We start from the raw sequence: 22,283 nt of genomic DNA on the forward strand, positions 1-22,283 counted from the left end.
TTATCTGTCTGGCCTGAAATGAAAAATCCTATGAATTTGTTATTGGAGGAAAAATACCGTAGAGGACATTATACTACTCTGTAAGATGAAACTTACTAAATAACAGTAGCAGTTCTTCAGAGTAAGATGTTCACAAAGAAAAAATGGAGAGGACAATAACTTTTTCAAGAATTAGTAGGCGTTCTAAAAAAGTTCCACAGGTCTTGTGAGAAAACAAATTTCCTGTTTATTTTGAATCCTTGATTCTAGAAACATATTGAGCCTCCCAACATGACAAATGGCTCAAATCATTTCAGTAAAAAGGAACATAAAAAGAAAAATAATTCTAAATCAGTTTGAAAGATGAACGTCTATAATTTAACTTTCACTAGCAGTTAAGGAGTGACATGCCTTTAAAACATGTGTGTCCAGCAGCCATGAGCAGCGGTCATATCAACATGTGACCAAGTGATCCTCTGATCCCTTGGTTTGTATCTGGCTTGAGTGATTGACAGTCTGAGTGACAGTTCATCCTTGAATTATGTATAAATCAGTTACCACAATCTACACATATCTTCTGTACTCCAAACTCACTGATGAATTCTTAAACACAAATACGTATACTAAGGGACATATTCTTCTATAGTGGGTACTCAGATTACAAGGAAAATTTTCCTACTTAGCATTATTTATATATGCATTCACTTGACATTCATTTATAAATCTTATGTATTTCCATTTATTTCAAAATAAGGCAGCAACTAAACTCTCCTTTCACCATAATGCAGGTATATGTACAGCCCAAAATGCATTAATGGAAATTTATTTTCCACCACACATCATGAAATAATCAGAGAAATACAACCTAAAACAAACATTTACTCCCATTGTAAAAGGAGATCCATTTTATAATGGACATCAGCAAAGTCCATGGTTTAAATTACAGATTAACAAAGGGCTCATGAGCTCAAAATTAAGTTATTCTGTTTAAAATCAATCACCAAAACTGTCATTTTGCTTATTGCTTTGACTTCCTAACAAAAGTTTAAATGAGGATTTTATGTGAAAGCAGGATCATCAAGGATCTGCTCTTTTTCAGACCTGTGGGGAGGCGAGGGGCAAATATTTAAGCAATTAACATAATTAGAATAAGGAATGTATTTTTCCAGGAAAAGAAAAATCCCATAAATCCACAATTAATTTATTATTTGGAAGGAGGATGGGAATGGTAGAGAATAGAAGGTAGGGGACATTTAAAAGTACTAGTTTCATTAATTCCAGAGCCATTCTGGAAACACCAGGAAGGAAATCTTAGCTACTCTAATTGTTCTTTCCAGGTGTAAACACCAGAACTTGGAAAAGGGATCAGAAAAAATGTCCAGATTATGACTCTGAGAAAGAGTATTGTTCCTTTGTCACTCAGTTGCATGCTGGGCCACCACGCCTGCGCTGATCAGCTCCCCAATGGCTCTGTCGTCATATCTGAGGACTTCCTTCAGGATGTGCGTCGTGTGCTGCCCAAGCAGGGGAGGCGGCCTGGCCTCTGATATCTTGAATTTACTGTATCTTACAGCTGGGCCTATCAAAGGAGGAAGAAAGCAGGAAGCCTGTTAATGACTAACCTTAGGAAATTAATTACCCAATCAGCCAAGGGTGTTTTCAATGAATGTCAAGGATATCAGTGCCAGTCACACCCTAGAAGATGCATCATCATTGTGGAAAGAAATGGATTATTACATGTGGCTTTTCTTGACACACTTTCATCCACTTGTACAGTGGCTATCTGACCCAACCGCTACCACACCAAGCACTGTATGTGCATGCCAACTGTGTGCCAGGTCTTCTCAGGGCTGCCAGCCCCAGCTCAGGCACTGTCAGGGTAGAGCAGTCAATGGGGCCATTTCTGCTCTAAAAGAGCAAAGGCCGCAGACCCACCACATCTCTCTGGCCTGGAAATCTGACTGGAGGTAAAAGCTTAATATTGTATAAGGTCCACGATTTAGTTGAACAGATTACATACAACTCAATCTCAGGCAGACCCTGGTTGAAGACTGAGTGGTAGGAGTTATGTGTGCAAGTTTTATTGCCAAGGGTATTTAGGATTTGGTTGTTAGTCAACATACATTCTAGCCAAGTCGTCTTGGATAAGGCATAACTTCTCTGAGCCTCATGCCCCACAATTGGGCTTGGTACAACATTATCTACCAAGTAGACTTGAAGGAAGGACTAAAGTGAGATAATAGAAGGGACTAAGTAAATATTCCTACAACAGTAATTCACAAAAATCCACCGGTTAGTGTGATGGCGATTTTTTACATCTTTCTTGAACATTGCTGTGCACAGGGGAAAGGGTCTTTATTGCCATTTATTTGGTGAGTACCAAGCAGTAGAAACACAGTAACTCAAGTAACAGCTATTGAAAATAGATGTTTTTATCCCTATTCTTTTCTTATCACCAAAAAAGCTAAGGCTTTGCTCAAGGTTACATGGCTAAAAAATAGTATTAGGATGCTAATCCACGTCCATCTCAGCTGTCTCACATCAAAGGCCATGCACTTTCTGTAACCTGAATGGCCTCCTCTGACTTCCAACTCCTCCACAGACATGCTGAATGGACATTGGAGAATATGTTGATTTAATAGATTTACCTTTATTGCCTCATTCAATAAATGATATTTATATTGGCCATCCATTATAATTCATTGGATTAGGCTTTCGGAAAAGAAATTAAACACTCACAAGAAGAGGGAAAAATAGTGCATTTTTATCTCATAAAATTTTTTTCCAGTACAGTCGTCATTTGGGGAACTCATAGGAAGAACAAATAAAACCAAAGTTCATGTGAATAACAGAACACAGATAGCAAAGTAAAGGTCCTTCTCCAGCTATTTAGAGAACTCCGCTATTACAAAGCAATGCTGTTGTAGAAGTCATTGTCTCTAGAGATAAATGGTCTAAAGTCACCAGGCTGCACCTTTGTATCAGAGAGAATATCCACTACAGAGGAATGGCCACTTCCATTGAGGGTCCAAGTTTTTTTTCATATTTCCATCCCTCACTTTTCTTTTAAAGTTTTTTTTTTTGGGGGGGGAGGGTATTTTTTATGCATAGAAGAACTGGTGTGTAGGCCAGAAGTGCAGGAAGTGAGAAGATTCACCAGATACAGAGTAAGGAGGAGGACAGGCAGAGCTACTGCAATACACTGCTGAGGGGAACAGCAGGTGTGTCAGGAGAGGTTTGCTGTGCCATGTGGGTCACCTCCCTGGCCAGGGATCAAACTCATATCACAATGGCTGATGATAGCTTGAGAGCACTGAGTCTTAAACTCTGCACCACTAGGGAGCTCCCGGTCTCACACTTTAAGGACACTTTTCCATGAAGTATTAAAGTTAGCATTTTGGGTAGGTAATTAAAATAACTTGCCGAATGTCACCCAACTAAGAAGTGATAGTTCATTCCAAGTCCAGGTGTATTAAGTTTCAAGAACTTGAACTTTAAGAAAATAGCAGTTTAAATGAAATTCACATAATATGACCATTTAAAAATGCTTTAAAATTATTTCAAAGTGGGGCCCTCCCTTGGTGGCGCAGCAGCAGGTTAAAGTGCAGCACTAAGAAGCTAACGTCACTTCAGCATGAGTTTGAACCCCGCCCATGGCCTGGCAGACCTCTCCTGACCTGCCCGCTGCTCTCTCAGCAGTGCACTTCATTAGTCAGCCTGTTCTGCTCCCTGCTGTCTCTGGTGAATCCTCTCACCACCCTTGTTTCTCTGGCCTGTACCCAAGTTCTGTATGAATAAATAAATAAAATCTTAAAAAATATATTTCAGGCCCTCCCTGGTGGCGCAGCGAGTCAAAGCACAGCACTGAGAATCTAAAGCCACTTCCGCATGAGTTCGATTCCCGCCTGCCCCGGAGGTGACCACATGGTGTGGCAGACCTCTCCTGACCCGCCTGCTGCTCCCCTCAGCAGTGTACTTCATCTATCTGCCTGTTCTGCTCCCCACTCTGTCTCTGGTGAAGCCTCTCGCCGCCCCTGAGCCTCTGGCCTGTACCCCAGTTCTGTATTCACAAATAAATAAATCTTTAAAATATATATATTTCAAAGTAGACAATTCAGAGCATTTGGTACATTCATGATGCAATGAGACCACCAGCCCTATGTAGTTCTAAACTTTTTCCATCACTCCAAGATAAACTCTCTATCCATTAAGCAATTTCTTTCAAGTCTACCCTATCCCAACTTTTGGTACTACTAACTTAGTTTCTATCTCTATGGTCTGTCTGTCTGTCTATCTATCTATCTCTCTATCTATCTATCTATCATCTATCTATCTGAACTTTGTGTTATATCTAAAATGAGGTTGCAATTCTCATGAAAGGTTAGTTTGAGCATTAACTAATATAATATAGGAAAAACATTTAATATCAGTAATAACCCAAGAAGTGTATATGAAAACAATAACCCAAGAAGTGTATATGTTTAAAAATGATCAAATCTTGTGAATATTTGGTTTGTTTTTAAGGGATAGGTGACCTAGTGTAATGGCTTTGGAGGGAAATTTGTGAAATACATATTGAGTGTTTTAAAGGCATTTACAAATGTGAACAGAGAAAAACCTGTTTTTCAGGAGACTTTGAACATATGTGCTGATCTCTCGTCTGAAATCATTTAAATGAAAGCAGAGAATTTAGACAAACATAAGACTTCAAATGAGTGAGAAGACTGTAAGGGAGTATCACTATTGAATGTGATATTTCATCCAATCTATATATGGCAGGGTTCCATGTTTGCTGATGGTAAAAGAGGTAGAGAAAACTGAAATCCAAAATATCCTACAAGGAGACTGAGAGAAAGTGGAAGCCATTTGGTCCATTTCACCCCATATGAGTTTATGTAAAACCTATGAGAGAGACAGAGTGGAATGATGACTGAAAACAGACGGATTGAATTGTTTAATACCCAGCAGCACATCCAGTTTGGATCTCTCAGAACCTTTATAAAATGAGGGCACAAGTAGCTAGCATTTAACCACAAAGTATCAACTGGCTCTTTTAAAAAGAAATTCAAGAAGCTGTGCAAGAAAAGTTAAAATTTGTGTGGGAAAATAAGCTTACAGTATGGATTTCAGTGCCCCAATGCAAAGCCCTCCTTCTCTCTGCATTTGAAGGACCCACAGGCAGTCTTTGGCTCCCTATCTATTCTGCGACTACTCCTATAAAGCCTGTCAGTTAAACAGCCTTGGCTCGACCTTCAAAGAATTTCCGCTCAAAGTAGATCCAACAAGAGTGGAAAACATTCTTAACAATAGACAAAATCAATGCCAGATATCCATATCTTTTTTCTCTATAAGAACGATCCACCAAGGATCACCAAGAATATGAGAACTACATAAAAGAGAAATGATGGAAAAATAAAAATATCTCAGAATAGAGGACAAGAATGGAATGCTTGGAATTCCAAAACACAATCCAAACAAGACTTAGAACTTGAGATTTTCACTATTATTGTCACAATTGAGAATTTAATATGAAAACCAGAAAACAAAGTAACAAAGATATCATCAAGTTTGGAGAGGTTAAAATATATAATTTCTCCGAAAGTGTGAAGAAGCAGTTCTTATAAAGCATGCAATTATCCCAGAAAAAAAGTAAGATACAAAAGTTGAGGAGGGATTATTGAACAAACTATATGAGGAACGAAAAAAAAAAAAAAAAGCATGCTTTCAGATCGAATGTGTCTTGTTATCTTCTCATGAATATTAGGGTTCAGCACATGAGGGTTAACAAGTCTGAACAGCTTTCTAGCAGGTAAAGGAGGGATGAATCACTAAGCAGTTGAACATGAGGATAGAAAGACGCTATCTGGAAAGGAATAAATTTGGACTATACCAAAATTTTCTTTAATTTATACTGAAAGATAGAAGGAAGTAGAAATTACTTTCAGTATCCAAACCTAAATGATTAACCCTAGGATTACATATCCAGTCAAGTGATAAGTCAGTCATGACATTGTCAAACATGGTAATAGTTAAGTAAATTTACTAAGAACTTTTCTTTTTCTTTAAGTTTATTTACTCATGCATACAGAACCGGGGTACAGGCCAGAGATGCTGGGGTGGTGAGAGGATTCACCGAGACAGAGCAGATAGCACAACAGGCGGACTGATGAAATGCACTGCTGATGGGAGCAGCGGGCAGGACAGGAGAGGTCTGCCAACCATGTGGGTCACCTTCCTGGCTGGGATCAAACTAGTCCTGAAGCGGCTGCAGCTAGTTTTATAGTGCTGTGCATTAGCCTGCTATGCCACTAGGGAGAGCCCATTAAGTACTTTTCTTGAACTTGGCTCCAGTAAAGCATGGAAGTAAATAAAAGAAGAAGAAAATATGGCATACAAATAAAGATTAACCAAGAGTGCAAGCAAGGAAGGCCCCAGATGACATCTTGGACCTGGAAAATAAGTAAGAGATGAGCACAAAGGCCTTCCAAGGGGACTTTATGAGGCAAGGAGAGTCTTCATTATATAAATAGAACTTGCAAAAACATAACAATAAGATAAAATTATATTATATATGCAAGAAAAAATAAAATAAAACAAAATTTATATAATAAAATTGAGATCCAAATTTGAAGCAAGCTACAATGTGAAAATATTTTAAGTACCTGATGCAATAAGATGAAAATAAAAATCTAAACTTGATGCCAACAATATTCGAACAGCACACATTACCAGTATATTCTCTATAACAACACTAATTTTCTAATTGTCTGTATTTCTTCTGGGGACAAGAAAATGTGTTGGTCAGTGCTTTTACTGCTTTTACAAAATGAAAATGTCAAATATCCTTTCTTAAACCTGTAATGATTATAAACTATGGTTTTTATTTGCATTAGCTTGTTGGACTTTTCAAAATAAGACAGAGAGCATTAACACTTTCATTTTATAAATAGGGAAGAAATGCTTTTTAAAGACTTCGTTTTTCTAAGAGCAAGCTCTTTCATATGCTGGACTCCATTATCCATGCTGTCACTCAATACAAAGTTGTTAAAGTAATGATTTCTAACAGTTAAAGATACTTGCATTATTGTTGTTTATATCATTTTAAGTAATTCAGCGGTCCATGGATTTATTTGACATATAACAGTTGATAATTCATCCCTGTGTCAAGATCTGGTATACATGATCTAGTTACATATTAGGAAACAAAATGTTCTTAGACCCTAGGTATAACTTCTCATGCAATTTACATTCTGATTTCTGAGACAGGTACTAAGAAGTAATAAAGAAATTTATATAAATACTTGAAGTGTGGTAAAATTTATAAAATTATTTAAAACAAACTGAAAAGAGAATATTAATGTAGGTAGAGTTGGGTATTAGCAAAGGCCTATTCTAAGGACTAGGATGTGTAGATAAGACCAAACTGATTTAATAATTCTTATGTTGAGACTTAAAATGAACTATCATTATTACTAGTGGAGAAAGGATGACTCCAGAGAGCATGAACAGATGTAAAGTTCTGGAAAAAAAAAATACAGCCACTGTGACCGGAAAAGAGAGTTTGTAGATGAAGATGGAGAGGTGAGGAAAGAGAATGCAGAGATGTACAGGCTACAGTTGCGACATTAGATCTTATTGAGTCTGATGGAAGCTCCTGGAGCTTTAGGTAGTGACAAGAAATTATTTTCTTGTTGTTAATCAAAGAATGACATGAGGAGAGTTTAGAAGATATAAATAAGTCGGAAGAGAGTATGGTGGCCTGGGCTTGCCTATTGAGTTTGGGAAAAGTGAATGTGTCTGAGAGCTCTCTAGTGATAGAATGAGAGGACTTGTTTGTAAATTACATAGAAAAGGCAGCAGGGGAGGGAAGGACAAAGGAGACGCCTATGATTCTAGGTTGAGTTTGAGAGCATGTGATCAGATGGCCTGGCCATGTGATCTGAGTGAGTTGCATGAACATGTTTGGGTAGAGTCACAAGGCAAATCATTTTTTGGACATGCTTTTTGAGGTGTTGAGGAGATAGTCAAGCAGAGCTGTCAGTAGGCCATTAGCTGTGCAAGCCAGAAATTCAGGGGAAAGTTTTGACCAGGTTGTACAAATTTAGAAGTCATTTAACATCTAAATGTCCTTGTTCCAAAACAATGTACTTCCAAGGCAAAATTGTATTTATTCCAACATTCCTGATGCTGAGATTTTAAATAAATTGTTTATGTAGCCTTTTCTCTGCTATCTAAGCTCTGTATCAAGATCTAATGCATCAAAAGCTTGTTGTGTGTGGAAAATAAATGAAAAATTAATTTTTAAGGTCATAATTTTAGAGACAAATGTGTGTCTTTCAAAGAGCTACCATATTCTCAACCTTAAACACACAAATCTCTATTGACTTGAGGGTAGAAATTAGTTTTATTTATTTACTTATTTTGTATATAAGAACTAGAGTATAGGCCAGATGTGTGAGGGGTGAAGGGATGAAAGGATTTACCAGTGACAGAGAGGGGAGCAGAAGAGGCAGATTAACTGAATTATACTCCTAAGGTGAATAGCAGTGAGACAAGAGGGTTCTGTAGCACCTTGTGGGTCAGCTCCCAGGCTGGGAATCAAACTCAGGCCATAGAGGTGATTGTGCAAGACTTAATCCCTAGCCTACCATGGAGGCTCCTAGAAATTTGCTTTAGAGTAGAATTACTTTTGAAAGAACTACAGCTCTTGGGCTCCACAGAAAGAATCAGAGAAATCTTTGAGCTGTCTTAGAGTTATCTCCACTTAGGAAAACTATAGAGGTGTTGCTTTTAATCAGCCTTAATAAGGCAATAAAACTGAAAAACATGGAAACAAATCCACATCACAGTAGTTTCCAGGACATAAACTGATATCAACCTTGGAGCCCATCTTCTGATTTTACTTAATCTAATTAGTGACCAAAGTCTGAGTCTCCTTGTGTCCCTCACAAGGGAAGGATCTGTGTGGGAAGGATACCTCTAACTCAGGTATCTATAGGAATGGTCTAAAGGATTCCAGGAGAGAGCACTGTTTTTTTAATTCCAACTTCTGCTTATGCCTGCTTTTGGGAGTCTGAACCAATAAGCTTCAAGTGAACTATTGTTCTCAACTGGCAGCTGTCCCAATATAAGAGTAGGTGAGGAGTACCACTTCTTAGTGGTGCTTACTGTACACCAGGCTGGGACTATATACTTTATATCTGTTATGTAATATGATCCTCACAATAACCTTTGCTAATGCATTTTTCTAAAGATTTATTTATTTGTGCATACAGAACTGGGATACAGGCCAGAGGTGCAGGGGTGGCGAGAGCATTCACCAGAGACAGAGTGGGGAGCAGAACAGGCAGATCAGTGAAGTACACTGCTGAGGGGAGCAGCGGATGGGTCAGGAGAGGTCTGCCTCACCATATTGATCACCTCTGGGCAGGCACGGTTCGAACTCATGCTGAAGTGGCTTTAGAGTCTTAGTGCTGTGCTTTAATCCGCTGTGCCAGGGAGGGCCCTACTAATGCATTTTATCCCTATATCACCAAAAAGAATTTGGAACTCAGGTAAACAGATGTGTACAAGAACTTAGAGCAGATGCAAACTTTGATCTGCTGATCTCATAGCCATTTTTTTTTTTGAAGAAATTAATTTAGGAGGTGATTGAGTGTGAGTTCTGAAGCTATACCAGTTATGGACATTTCCTTAGTAATCTCCTCAGACTATTCATGTTTCAGTATCATTATTTGTCAAATGGGGATAATGGTGGTACCCACTATATAAAGACATGAGGGTTAAGAAAAAGAACAAATCACTTAGTACAGTATTTCACTCAAGTAAGCACTCAATGCATGCTAGCTGCTGTCTTAGCCCCCTGTGACAGTGTTTACTTTAGAGACCTTGGTCACTGGCTGATTCCAAGTCTACACTTCCCAAAACATGGGCAAGTTAGCTACCTTTTAGATTCATAAGAGCAACAGAGATAAAACAAACTTTAACTGTAATGATACTTAAAAGCCAGGTGTAGATTATTTAAAGATGAGGAAAAGAGAAGGAAATCATCTATTTCTCAAGCACTTGTTACAAAACAAGCACTTTTCAAATGTTTATTGTGCATATTCATATTATAATCCCTGAGATAAGTAACTTTCCCTCTTCCTACAGATAATAATTTGGAAGTTAAGTGAGTTTAGATGAATACCCAAGGTACACACCTGAATATGTACACATTTAGTGATGCCAACAATATCAGAACATACACCAGAAATTCACTTTATACTCTCTTAAATATAAACAGGTTATATTGAAAGGTTATATAGAAAGCTTTGAAAATATGGGACTTTTTACACATTCAACAAACCTTTATGGCATGCCATACATATATGTGTTTTACACATTTGATTTATTCAGTCCTTAGGATATGACCGGAAAGTACTATCATCCTTACTTTACCAGTGGGGAAAATGAGAGACATAAAGGGGAAGTTGCTCAGGATCATAGAATTACTAAGGAGAGGGGCCAGGCCAGGATTCACATCATATGGCCTTCCTCCAAATCTTGACACTTTTCCATTGGGCTACACAGCTTCTGTGAAAGTGTAAGAGTCAAAGAGGAGAGTGTCATCTAAGTTTGAGTAGAACGCAGGGGTCTTAGAGTAGAACTTGCCCAGGACAGAATCAGGTTTCATCCTCTAAACAGTCTGTTCACCCCTCTTTCTAGACCACAGTTTTACCAGATAAGTATGCAATAAATACTCATTACTACCTCATCTTTAAAAATTATTTTGCAACATGCTACCTGTTTCCTTGTAGTAAGTCCTAGAAGCACAGTACCATCACTATATTCCAATTTTTCATGTTTATGTGTCAGGAGATAATCTCCAGTGCTTTATTCTCTGCCCACTTCAAAAGGAATGAAACTGCCACTGTGCTCTCTGCAGAAATTACCTCCTTCAAGACTCAGGGAGGGCCCTGTTCCTGCTGTGCCAGAGAATCCTTCTGACTAGCCCTATGTTTTCTATATGTGGTTTGAGGCCCTTCAGGAATAAGACCCTGACTACTTTGTCTTATATCCTTTTAGAAAAATTTGCTATGATTCTCTTAAACTGAAAAGTGAACCTACGAAATCTATGCAAATACCCCATGCTACTATAACTGTATATGGAGTTCAAGCTACATTTCTATAACCCAGACCAGCTTAATAATGTAAACAGTTGCAGGAAACAGAGGTAGCCAAAAACATGTGGGAAACCATAATGAATATTCAAGTAATGGGAACATAATATCATATCATCATGAGGGAAGGGATCTAAACAGTCCTTTTTCCAGAACTCTATGCACCTCCAGTCTTGATGATGCATTTCTAAAGCAACGAAATAAACTACTGCTCAACTTCACAACTAATTGGCAAAAAATCAGCATTAAGGGTTAAATCAATTAACATAGCTGCCCTGTCCAATCACATTGGAAGCAGGAATGGGTAAAATTAAAACTTAGTGTGGGGTCTTTTCATTTGTTGTTCTGATAATGGGTGTCAACTTTTAAAAAATATCAAGACTACTTAAAAGCAAACATCTGTTTTATAATATATGAAATGCTATATCAAACATTTTATTTTGACTTCTTTGGCCCATTTGTAAGATACATGCTGTAGATACCATTTAATCTTCAAGGCTTACTAGTGTAATAAGAAGCCAAACTTCATTTTGCTGAAAATAATGATCGCACTAGTACCGAGTTATTTCACAATTTCCCCTCCAGTGCTTGAACTCATCATCATAACAATAACAATATTTTTTTATATGGCGTCTCACAGCCATAGCATACAAAGCGCCAAATGGAGTCATACAGTTAGAACACATTAAACCCATTAGATGTGAGATGAAAACAGATAAAACCATTTAACCTAGCATGGAATGGTGGAAAAGGGCCATGGAGAATATAAATGACTTTGGACAACTTTAACAGAAGAACTCAATCTATGGCATTGTTTATACGGTCAAGCATCCCAGAAACTCAACATTGCATGTGGTATTTACCACCAACATAGAGGGCTCACCCAGCATTCCCCAGAATTTAGAGGTACAACTTATCATCAGTGTTATAATGAATTTTAATTCAGCATTTTGTAACTCAATAAAGATTCCCTCAATGGCTACCAACTATAATGTAAGAGCTTATTTCCAATTATGTCTTTGGCCTCATGGTAATTATCAGAGCTGTCTACCAAATTTCCAGTTTCTACTTTGCAGGATCTTGATAATATGTGTCCTGTGAACTTTGATGCTGGATAAGGTCATGCAACTTTCCAGTGAATTGTGAATGGAAGGGATGTGTAGGTCACTTCCAGGCCAGGAAACATAATCGTTGACTTAAGACCCTCTAGGTACCACTGATAGAGTATGAGAGATGGTGACGGCTGTAACAGCCTGCGCGTTCCTAACCCATGATGAGCATGAAGTTTGAACAAGAAATATTATGCTGCTTTAAGCCAATGCTAGTTGGAAATTGTTTGTTACTGCAGCACAGCCTAGAAGAGAGAGACCAGTCACTTACCTCTTTTTAATACAGAGGCCTCTCTACTTATACCAGAGAAATCTATCAGCACTCCCTTAAAAATCAGTGAGTTCAGGCCCTCCCTGGTGGTGCAGCGGGTTAAATCACTGCACTAAGAAGCTTAAGCCACTTCAGCATGAGTTCGATCCCCCCCTGCCCCGAGGAGATCCACATGACGCGGCAGACCTCTCCTGACCCGCCCGCTGCTCCCCTCAGCAGTGTACTTCGTCTATCTGCCTGTTCTGCTCCCCACTCTGTCCCTGGTGAATCCTCTCACCCTCCGCATCTCTGGCCTGTACCCCAGTCCTGTATGAATAAAATAAATAAATCTTAAAAAATAAAAAGCAGTGAGTTCAGATGTTCTGACACTTTGATGCTCATGTTGTGTGTATCCAATTTTGAGTAGTGCAATGATAACAGCTATTGTTTATTGAGTACTTATGTGTGTTAGGCATTTGATGGAACACTTACTGTTTATTACCATGTTTGATGGACTATGTCTTTAAGAAAATGACTCGCACAAGTAGGATTATTATTATACCATTGTATTTATGAAGAAAGTGGGATTAGGCAATGTTATCAAAATTACACAGGCAGGCAATTAAAGAATTTCATTAGAACTTACACTGGATAAATACAAAGTGCATGCTCGTTAACACTAGTCTGTATTTCCTTCCTGCATAATGTGGAAAAAAATCTGTTCTCATGTCAGTGGCTGAATACCACTCTTTGGCAGATGGTGTTATAAAGCAGTACTGTATTATAAATACTTATATATCTCATGATTGCTAATCCATTAAGGCATTTATCTTTCATTTGAAAAAGAAACAGGGCAACTTGTATTTGATTTATGTATCTTGTTCCAATCCACTAAAATGTCATAGTAGATTATCCATTTCCTGCTGGAAAATGTATGGCCCATAAGGAATACTGTTCATATTCATTAGCAAACAAGCCATCTCCCCTCAAGGTGTGCTAACCAAACGTTCAGCAGAGGTCTCTGAAAAATGTCAGGTTAGAAGTTCTCCCCGGAATTCCTTTTCTTTCAAATTTGTGTTGCCTTTTAATTATTTTCAACATTTCTGAAAACTCTAGGAAGGGTGAAGAAACACCTTGCTAATAATGTACTCTTTGCCAAAATAATCAGTTTTCCTATTTCTTTGCTTTTTAAACTTCAAATATTCAATACAAGCTCTTTGGGCTTATTCCCAAGATTTTGTTTGGTTAGACTTCACCATGGAAAACAAAATTGGTTCAGCTGAAGTCTGGAGCCAGAACATTTTAAGCTTCATAGACCTTCAAAGTAGTGACCTTCTCCTCACCTCCTTTGCCTCTGTGCTCCATTAAGGAAAATACCGGAAGAAGTTTTAAGTCAGAGAAGCCAGATTGCATTTCGATTCAGCTTTGAGAGTAGGAACTGAACAGATCTGGAGCAGGTGGTTATTTGTGGCTCTTTCCCTCAAATGAGTTTTGAAAAGCACTGTATACCTTTGAATATCTATGGAAATTTAATAAAATTTATCTGTGCTTTTTAATATCTGTCTTAAAGGAATCAGCCTTATATCTACCATCTTCTTTTCTTTCCCAAGTTTCCGAGACCACACAAATCACAATCACAGCCCAAGCAAATAGAGAAAAAAATGTGTTCCCCAAAACTGCTGCTGAGAAAATGTATGTGTTATCACCACAAGAACTGATCTAGCTTTGCCTTTTCACTTTGCTTCTAGTTCAGATGAGAGGACCATTCCCTCCATGCACCATTTATTTTGACATGACTGTGCTCTGAAGAGCTGCACCTGAATCTTCCAGCTTGCCTTTGATACCTTCCTATCCCAGTAGTTCTAGTTTAAAACGCCTTTCACTCATACCCAAACTTCCAATCTTTTCTGCTGCTTCTTTGGCCCAAAGCACTCTGAAGTAGAACTCATCTGGCCTTTCCCCCATTTCCCCCAGATGTTCTCTCTGGTTAAATTGCACTCATTTTCCCCTGGAGCTGATGCTCACCTGGAATACATCTTGATTTGGCAATCCTCAGATCCATATACGCCTCCCTTTTTCCTCACAGTTCAAAGGAATAGCTCTCTTCTCTGACTCCTTATGCATCTAATCTCTTCTATAATGTAATCAATATCTAATGTTATTGCATCATGTGCTCTTTTTTGAAACTAGAGTTAATCTTTTGAAACTAGAATTAATTAGCTCACCTTTTCTATTGCACCTACCACATGATGAGTGTATTAAATTACTGCTGGAAGGTCCACATTAAGCAAACAAACAAATTTAAAAACCTAAGTAGATTCCTAGATTAGGAAATAAGACCACTAGAAATATGTGAAGCAGAGAAGTAAAGGGAAGTTAAGATTAGCAAATTATTCTATTTTGCACCAGATTTCCAATATCACACTTCTATTTCTCTCACACCCCATTTCCAACCTAATTGCACATCCTATGGGCTATGTCTTCAAAATATATGCAAAATTCAGTGAGTTTTTAAAATTAGTCCTAGCCATTCTCCCTGCCTGCATGCTTCTCTGCAATATATTCTCAACAAGGCAAGTGTAATCATCAAAAGCCTGCATCAGATTATATCACTCTATTTCAAACACTGCAAAGTTTTAGCCATTTTGCTCCTGACAATGGACTCTAAGATTCTACAAAATACAGCCACCTCCCCACTAAGCTACCCCTGTGACCTAGCCTCTTGCCCAAATGCCTTGTTGCTCACTTTCCCCTAGTATATTTGTGTTCTTGCTGTTCACCAGACATGTTCATCCTTGGGCTTTGTCCAAGCTGTTTTCTCTGCATGGAACATTCTTCCTTATGATAGCTACACAGATCAATTCCTCAATTTCTTCACGTTTTTGCTTTAAAAGGGCTATTCTTATGGTTGCGCAAAGGGAAGTGGGCAGTAAATGTGACAGTGTAGTGCTCTTGAGACTCTGGTGGTAAGTGAGGTTTGCATATGTGACGGGATGAAGTGACACTTCTGAAATATTCCTTGGGCTTTTTTCATCTTTGTGAAGACAACATGGACAGAATTGGAAGGGAATTTTGCTAAGTGAAATAAACCCAAGGCAGAAAGACAAATACTGGCTAATTTCACTCATATATGAAATTAGAGAAACACAATAAAGAAATGGACTGAACTAAACCAATACAAAGTCTAGACATGGCTGCAGAGTTGTGGCCACTAGAAGGGCAGTGGGATAGGGACAAAGTGGGGAGGGGACCCGATCACATACTGAAGGGACATGGCTGCTCTGGAATAGTAGGGTGTGGTGATGCACATCTGAGGGGGTAAAGCTACTTCTCAGAAGCAAATACAGGAATGGAAACCAATCAAGTTAATTAGTTTAAAAAAAGAAAGTGAACTTTCTCTCTGGTTCACCTGAAAGCTTTTTTTTTTTTTTTTTGATTTATTTATTCAGACAAAACTGGGGTACAAGCCAGAAGTAGGGGAGGTGAGAGAATTTACCAGATACAGAGTGAACTTTCTCTCTGGTTCACCTGAAAGCTTTTTTTTTTTTTTTTTTTTCTCCACAGTGGCTGAAAGTATTTGATGTTACAATTTTTGTTATAAATAGAATTCTGAGCCCTGGGCAAGTGGTGCTTATTTAGTAAACAATATGCAAGTTGTAGAATAAGCAGCCTCAGGTGACTCTATCTACATCTACCCTCCCACCAGGTACCCCTAATCAGATATGACATTCTGGACCACAACGTGAATTACTGCCAATGCATTTTCTTTACATCATTTCTTTGTTAATTTATGTTTCTCATATTTCATACCAAAACTTATTTTAAAAATTGCTTACAAGATAATATAAAACTCATTTTCAAAAACTACCAACCAACAAATCATAAAGAAACCTCTCTAGTCAAACTTTTTTTTTCTTTAAATCAACCATTAAGTTTAAATAATCATTGAAAAGTAAATGCACAATATTTTTTTAAGAAATCAGCATTATTACAGTTCAAAGTTATTTTGTTAAAAATAAAGTAAATTTCTTCAAAACAGATTTTTTGACTTTTAATAACTTGTATCTATTAATAATCAAGGGAGCAGAACATCTGCTAAAGATCTATTTGCTTTTCACACATATTACTTTTACGTGTCATTTTCTAAGATTGCGATGTGACTCTCACTCTTTATTCAGTTTTTCCCCCCACCATCAGCCTTTACATGCCCTTTGACATCTGCAATACATAATCATTTCTTACGATCTTTTGCATTTTTATAATATAATATTTATAATATGATCACTTGCATTTTTATAATATACTCTTCACTTCTGTTTATTAATGGTTTGTCTCTTTCTTTGTGAATCTACTTAAAAGTTTATAAATTTTGTTCATGTTCTTGAAGAACATATTCTTAGATCCACTGATCTTTTTCTATGGTATTTTGGTTTCTTTTTTATATCCTCTCTCATTTTTATTTTCTTCCTTCTACCAATGTTAGGTCTTGCTCATTTTTCTTTTTAAAATACTTTATATATAATAATAAGTTGCTTATTTTGGATTTTTCTTGCTTAATGCTCCATTGAATTCTCTCTCCCCTTATGACTGTTCTGCCACATCTCATAAATTCTGAGAGCTTGTGTTCTCTTTTTCATTAGTCTCAAGGCATTCTTTGATTTCTGCTTCAATTTCTTCTTTAATCCAAGGGATATTGTACAGCATAGTATTTAGTCTCCATGTATTTATAGGTATCCCTATTTTTAATAAAGTAATTGATTTCTATCTCTCTGGCATTATGGCCAGATAGATTAGTTCATCTAATTTAATGTTCATGGTTTTATTGGCAATTGGCTTGGCCTTCTCTGAAAAATGTAAGATATGTCCTTGAAAAAAATTTTTGGGAAAAGTGTTCTACAGATGTTTGATAAGTCTATTTGGTCTTGTTCCTCTTTTAAGACTTTCTCTGTTATTATTTATTATTCCTTATTCATCTGTCCAAACTTATAAGTGGAGTATTAAAATATATTACCATTATTGCTTTGTTGTCTAAATCTCTCTTTATTAATAATTGTCTTTTGCAGCTTGGTGCTCCATCACTTTGTGCATATATATAATATATATAATATATATGTATAAAACATATATATAATATATATATAGCTTAAGATATATATATCTTAAATGTTATTTCTTTTTGTTGTATTTGATCATTTATCATAATGCAATGTCTATCTCCATCTTTTATTATCTTTTTAAATTTGAAATATATTTTATCTAACACAAGCACAATTGTTCATGACTTCTTTTATTGTCATTTGCTTGTAGAATTATCTTCCTGTCTTTAACTCTAACCTGTGTCTATCTATGTTGTTCAGATGAGTTTCCTATAAAAAGAGAAAGTTGGAATTTGTTTTGAAATATATTTAATCACTCTATTCTTTTTAGTTAGTAAAGTCAAACTATTTATATATTAAGTGATTAATAAAACATCAGTGCTCATTTCCATTTTTTTACTTTTACTTTGTCTTTATATTTATCATTTTTTTTTCCATTTTCATTGTCTTATGCATTATTACTTCCTTTGATTTTTGTTTGAGGATTCCGCTTAGGGTAGTATATGATTGACTACTTTTGTGGTACATTGGACAATTTAGCTTCAAACCCATGCCTTTTGATGGTTCATATATTTATTCTACTCATCCTCCACACTGTCTAGTTTAGGAGTTGTTACATCTAAATTTATTTTCCTAATGCTTTAGAATAGCCCTTTTACTACTCATTTTATGTTGACTTGGTGATGATATATTCTTTTAATTCTTGCTTTTCACTTAAACTCTTATGGTTCCTACTGTCTTGTATGATTATACTGCAAGACAAGTTATTCTGGGTCAGCAGCCTTTTTTTTTTTTTTTTTTTTTGAGTACTTTAAGTATCCTCTGCTATCCCTACTTGCCTGTAAAATTTCCACTGAAAAGTCCCTTATATGGTAGACACTTTTTTTTTTTAATACTCTTAATACTCTGTCCCTGTCATTGGATTCCAACCATTTGATTATAAATGTATCTTGGAGTAAGTATGGTTCTCTGGTATTTCTGTTTGTAACTCATCAGACCTCTTGGACCACAATGTCTGATTTATTTAGCAGATTAACACAATCCTCAGTGATTATTTATTTCAATAAAATATCTACACTTTTCTCTCTATTTTCTCTTTCTGGGACCTCCATAATTCAGCAGCTATTTTTCTTTAGATTATCGCAAAGTGTTCTTGCATTGTTTTCTTTGTTAAAATGCCCTTTTTTTTTTCTTGTTTTCTACTTGTGTATTATTGGCCACTATACTTTCAAGCTAGTGATTTTTTTTGTATTTGTCTACTATTGAGGACTTCTACTCTTTAGTATGCATTTAAACTTAGTTGTAGTCTCTTTGTGTAGTTCTAATTACAACTATCTCATTTTTGCATTATTTATTCCTATTTTTAATCATATATTTTTGTTGTTTATAATTCTGTACACACTATTATACTTGTTGCCTTAAAATCCTCTTCAGGCAAACCTCACAGTTCTGCTGGGCTCAGATTTCTCTCAGGGTTATTTTTGATTCTACTTCAATATTTGCAATATGTTCTTGTTTCTTCATTTTCAGATTTTATGTACTGTTACAGAGAAATTCCTTTTCTTATCCTTATAAATTGGCCTTATCAGCCCTTCTATAAAAGTTAAGTGTAATCCTATCTTTTTTACTCAGTATTTTTAATGGCTTTATTTCACAAACTGATGCCTTTGCACCTGTTCAGAGGAAATGGCCACTGATTCTAGGAAGAAACTTGGCATGGGTAGAAGAAACCAAGTTGGAAGAGCACCCAAAGGCTGCCCCAAGTGGATATTAAGAGTTCAAATTTTCGACAATGCTATAAGAACCCTGGCTTTGTGTTGGGTATCAACTGTTATCATCTCTCCTAGGTTAACTTCTCAACTAAAATGCCTTGTATAATCTCAGGCCATCCTCAACTTCTAAGCTGTAGCTAAGCAATAGATATAGCAGCATCAGGTGAGAGCCATAGTGGAGAAGGGACAACAAGCTTAGAGTTGTTCTCTTTGCTTTTTGAGTACAAAGCTCAATTCTGGAGCACTTGCTCCTGTTTCTAAGGTATTTCTAAGGCTTAAAGTGTTTAAGTCTTTGGTTGGTGGGAACATTAAATTGTTGTATCAATTCTATCTCTGGGTGGGGAAAAGGCAGGTGTTTGGCATAATGTCACAGTATCAAACTGCAAATTATAACTGCTGTGAGGAGCTACAAATGATCTTTAGTTTTCCCTGGCCAGTTCAGGCTCCAGATGTTCTAGTTTAAGAACCTAAGACTGTGATTAGTAATTATCACTCAGTACCCTTAAGAGTAACGTTGTACCCGGCCCTCCCTGGTGGCGAAGCGGGTTAAAGCACTGCATTAAGAAGCTGAAACCACTTCAGCATGAGTTCAATTCCCGCCTACCCCGGAGGTGACCACATGGCGTGGCAGACCTCTCCTGACCCGCCCGCTGCTCCTCTCAGCAGTGTACTTCCGCGATCTGCCGGTTCTGCTCCCAACTCTGTTTCTGGTGAAGCCTCAGGCCTGTACCCCAGTTCTGTATGAATAAATAAATCTTAAAAAAAAAAAAAAAGTAACATTGTACCCTATGCTGAGGACACCATCTCTGTGAAACACTTTCTTCACTGTAGTGTCGTTTTTAAAGTTGACTTTAAAAACTGTCCAGTTTTTAAATGTTGACTCTTGAGTCAACATTTATATATGGAAAATAAAGAAAAAAGGAACATATAAAATTAAAACCGTAACAAATCCTGGATATCTGACTGCAAATTTGGAAATGGCATGGTGCAGAGAGCACTGGGAGAAAGGGTTCAATGGAAAGTGGTGAAGGATTATTTGTACTTCGATACTGAGCATAACGTGATAACATTCATTTGTAGAAGCCTGATGATATGCCCTTATATATAAGTGTCGAAAAGCAAGATTGCCTCAATAAAAATAATTTAAAATATAAACAAAGAGTTATTTAGATATTTTAACCTCCATGTATTTGTTTTGTTTTCACAGTATAGACAGGAACTACTAACTTGGGACACTCAATACATATTTGATAAGTTAATAGATCAATGAACATAAAAGACCCTTATATAGTCAGAAAAAAAGAGCAAATAAAGTAAATAAAGATTTTATTTCTTGGGTGTTAGTACTATGACACTAAATTATACCTCAATTTAATTTGTCTAGAAGTCAATTTTTTATTATGACAATAATATGTGGTACTCTGTGAACAATGTAAAATAGCTTAATAAAACAATATCTTTTTTTTTAATGTCCATTATTTCTTCTTGGAAGGTCATACATTCTTTGGGATTTTTAATAGCTTTTCTATTTGGGAGACATAAGTCTTGGTTTTTATTTATATGTGACTATAATTTTTGCAATGTACTTTAATTTAATATTGTACCCTATGTTTATTTTCGTTAGTGGGTGTTACAAATTTTACATAATAATAATACATGCCTGTGTGGTATACAAACATTTTTCTAGTTATTGTTTCTCCTCTTTTCCCACAATCTTTTTATGAGCTATTTAGATCAGAGCTTACAAAATACTCTGCTGATTCTCTTGCACATTAATTCTGTGGTTAATCTTAATATCTTTTGAATTAGTTAAAATTATTTAACACACAAGGTGAAAAGAACTAAGAAGTACTGAATAACTGAAGTGTTTTCATTTTCACAACTTCATTGTGAATTTGGAGAAGTAATTTACTTTTTTTATAGGCTAATTAAATACACAAATAATATTATTTTCCCCAAAGAGCTCTTTACAGTCTCCAATAGAACAAATTTGGTTCTCTTCTTCCGCTGAGGGTGGAATTTGCCATTGTCTATGAAATATGTTAGGATATTCTCAGTTCTTGCTGAGTGGGAAAATATTTTTCCACATTGGAACGTCATTAATTTTGCCCAAGTAACAATTCAGCTTAAGTAAATGAAAAAAATGTGAAACATATCATTTCTTACAAATAAATTATCATAATTAGCAAATCAATTATTTTATTGATTATTTTCCTACAAATGGTACTTGCTCTTTTTCAGCTTGCTTATTTTTAGGAGCAGTAGAACTATTTCCTATGTAATCATAATTAAGTCGATAATTTTCATGGAGATTTTTTAACCAGATAGCACAAAAATATACCTCAAAATAATTAGTTCAACATCTAAATTACCATATAGTACACATTATTCAGACCCAAATTTAAACTGTTCCTGTTCATAAATTCAAAAATCCTTTACCAGAGAATAATAAGTCTAAGTATTAAATTAGCTACGGGTTATAAGTTTAAGAGTTCTCCTTGAATCACAGTGTCTCTGAGTATTTTTTTGTACGTTAAAAATGCATGAAGAGAGGGCCCTCCCTGGTGGCGCAGCGGGTTAAAGCACAGCACAAAGAAGCTTAAGCCACTTCCACATGAGTTCGATTCCCGCCTGCCCCGGAAGTGACCACATGGTGTGGCAGACCTCTCCTGACCCACCCACTGCTCCCCTCAGCAGTGTACCTCCTCAATCTGCCTGTTCTGTACCCCACTCTGTCTCTGGTGAAGCCTCTCACCCTCCGCATCTCTGGCCTGTACCCCAGTTCTGTACAAATAAATAAATAAATCTTTAAAAAAATGCATGAGGAGATATAAAACAGTTAATGTGATTGACTGGTACTCAATAAATGTGTATTGCACATAGCAAGGGCACATAGCAAGGGATTTCTCATCAGA

At 36.6% G+C, this 22,283-nt stretch overlaps 1 protein-coding gene across 1 annotated transcript in view; it reads right to left on the reverse strand.

Moving 5' to 3' along the window:
• Positions 1–332: 332 nt before the first annotated feature.
• Positions 333–22,283, reverse strand: part of SUGCT (succinyl-CoA:glutarate-CoA transferase) — a 674,152-nt gene continuing 652,201 nt past the window's right edge. Inside the window, exon 14 of the mRNA XM_004676653.2 lies at positions 333–1,558. Within this exon, the coding sequence (XP_004676710.1) occupies positions 1,395–1,558 (164 nt within the window). The 3' untranslated portion in view covers positions 333–1,394. The remainder of the gene's footprint in view (positions 1,559–22,283) is intronic.

This window comes from Condylura cristata, unplaced genomic scaffold, assembly GCF_000260355.1.
Source record: "Condylura cristata isolate star-nosed mole 26May11 unplaced genomic scaffold, ConCri1.0 scaffold00005, whole genome shotgun sequence".
Lineage (NCBI taxonomy): Eukaryota > Metazoa > Chordata > Mammalia > Eulipotyphla > Talpidae > Condylura > Condylura cristata.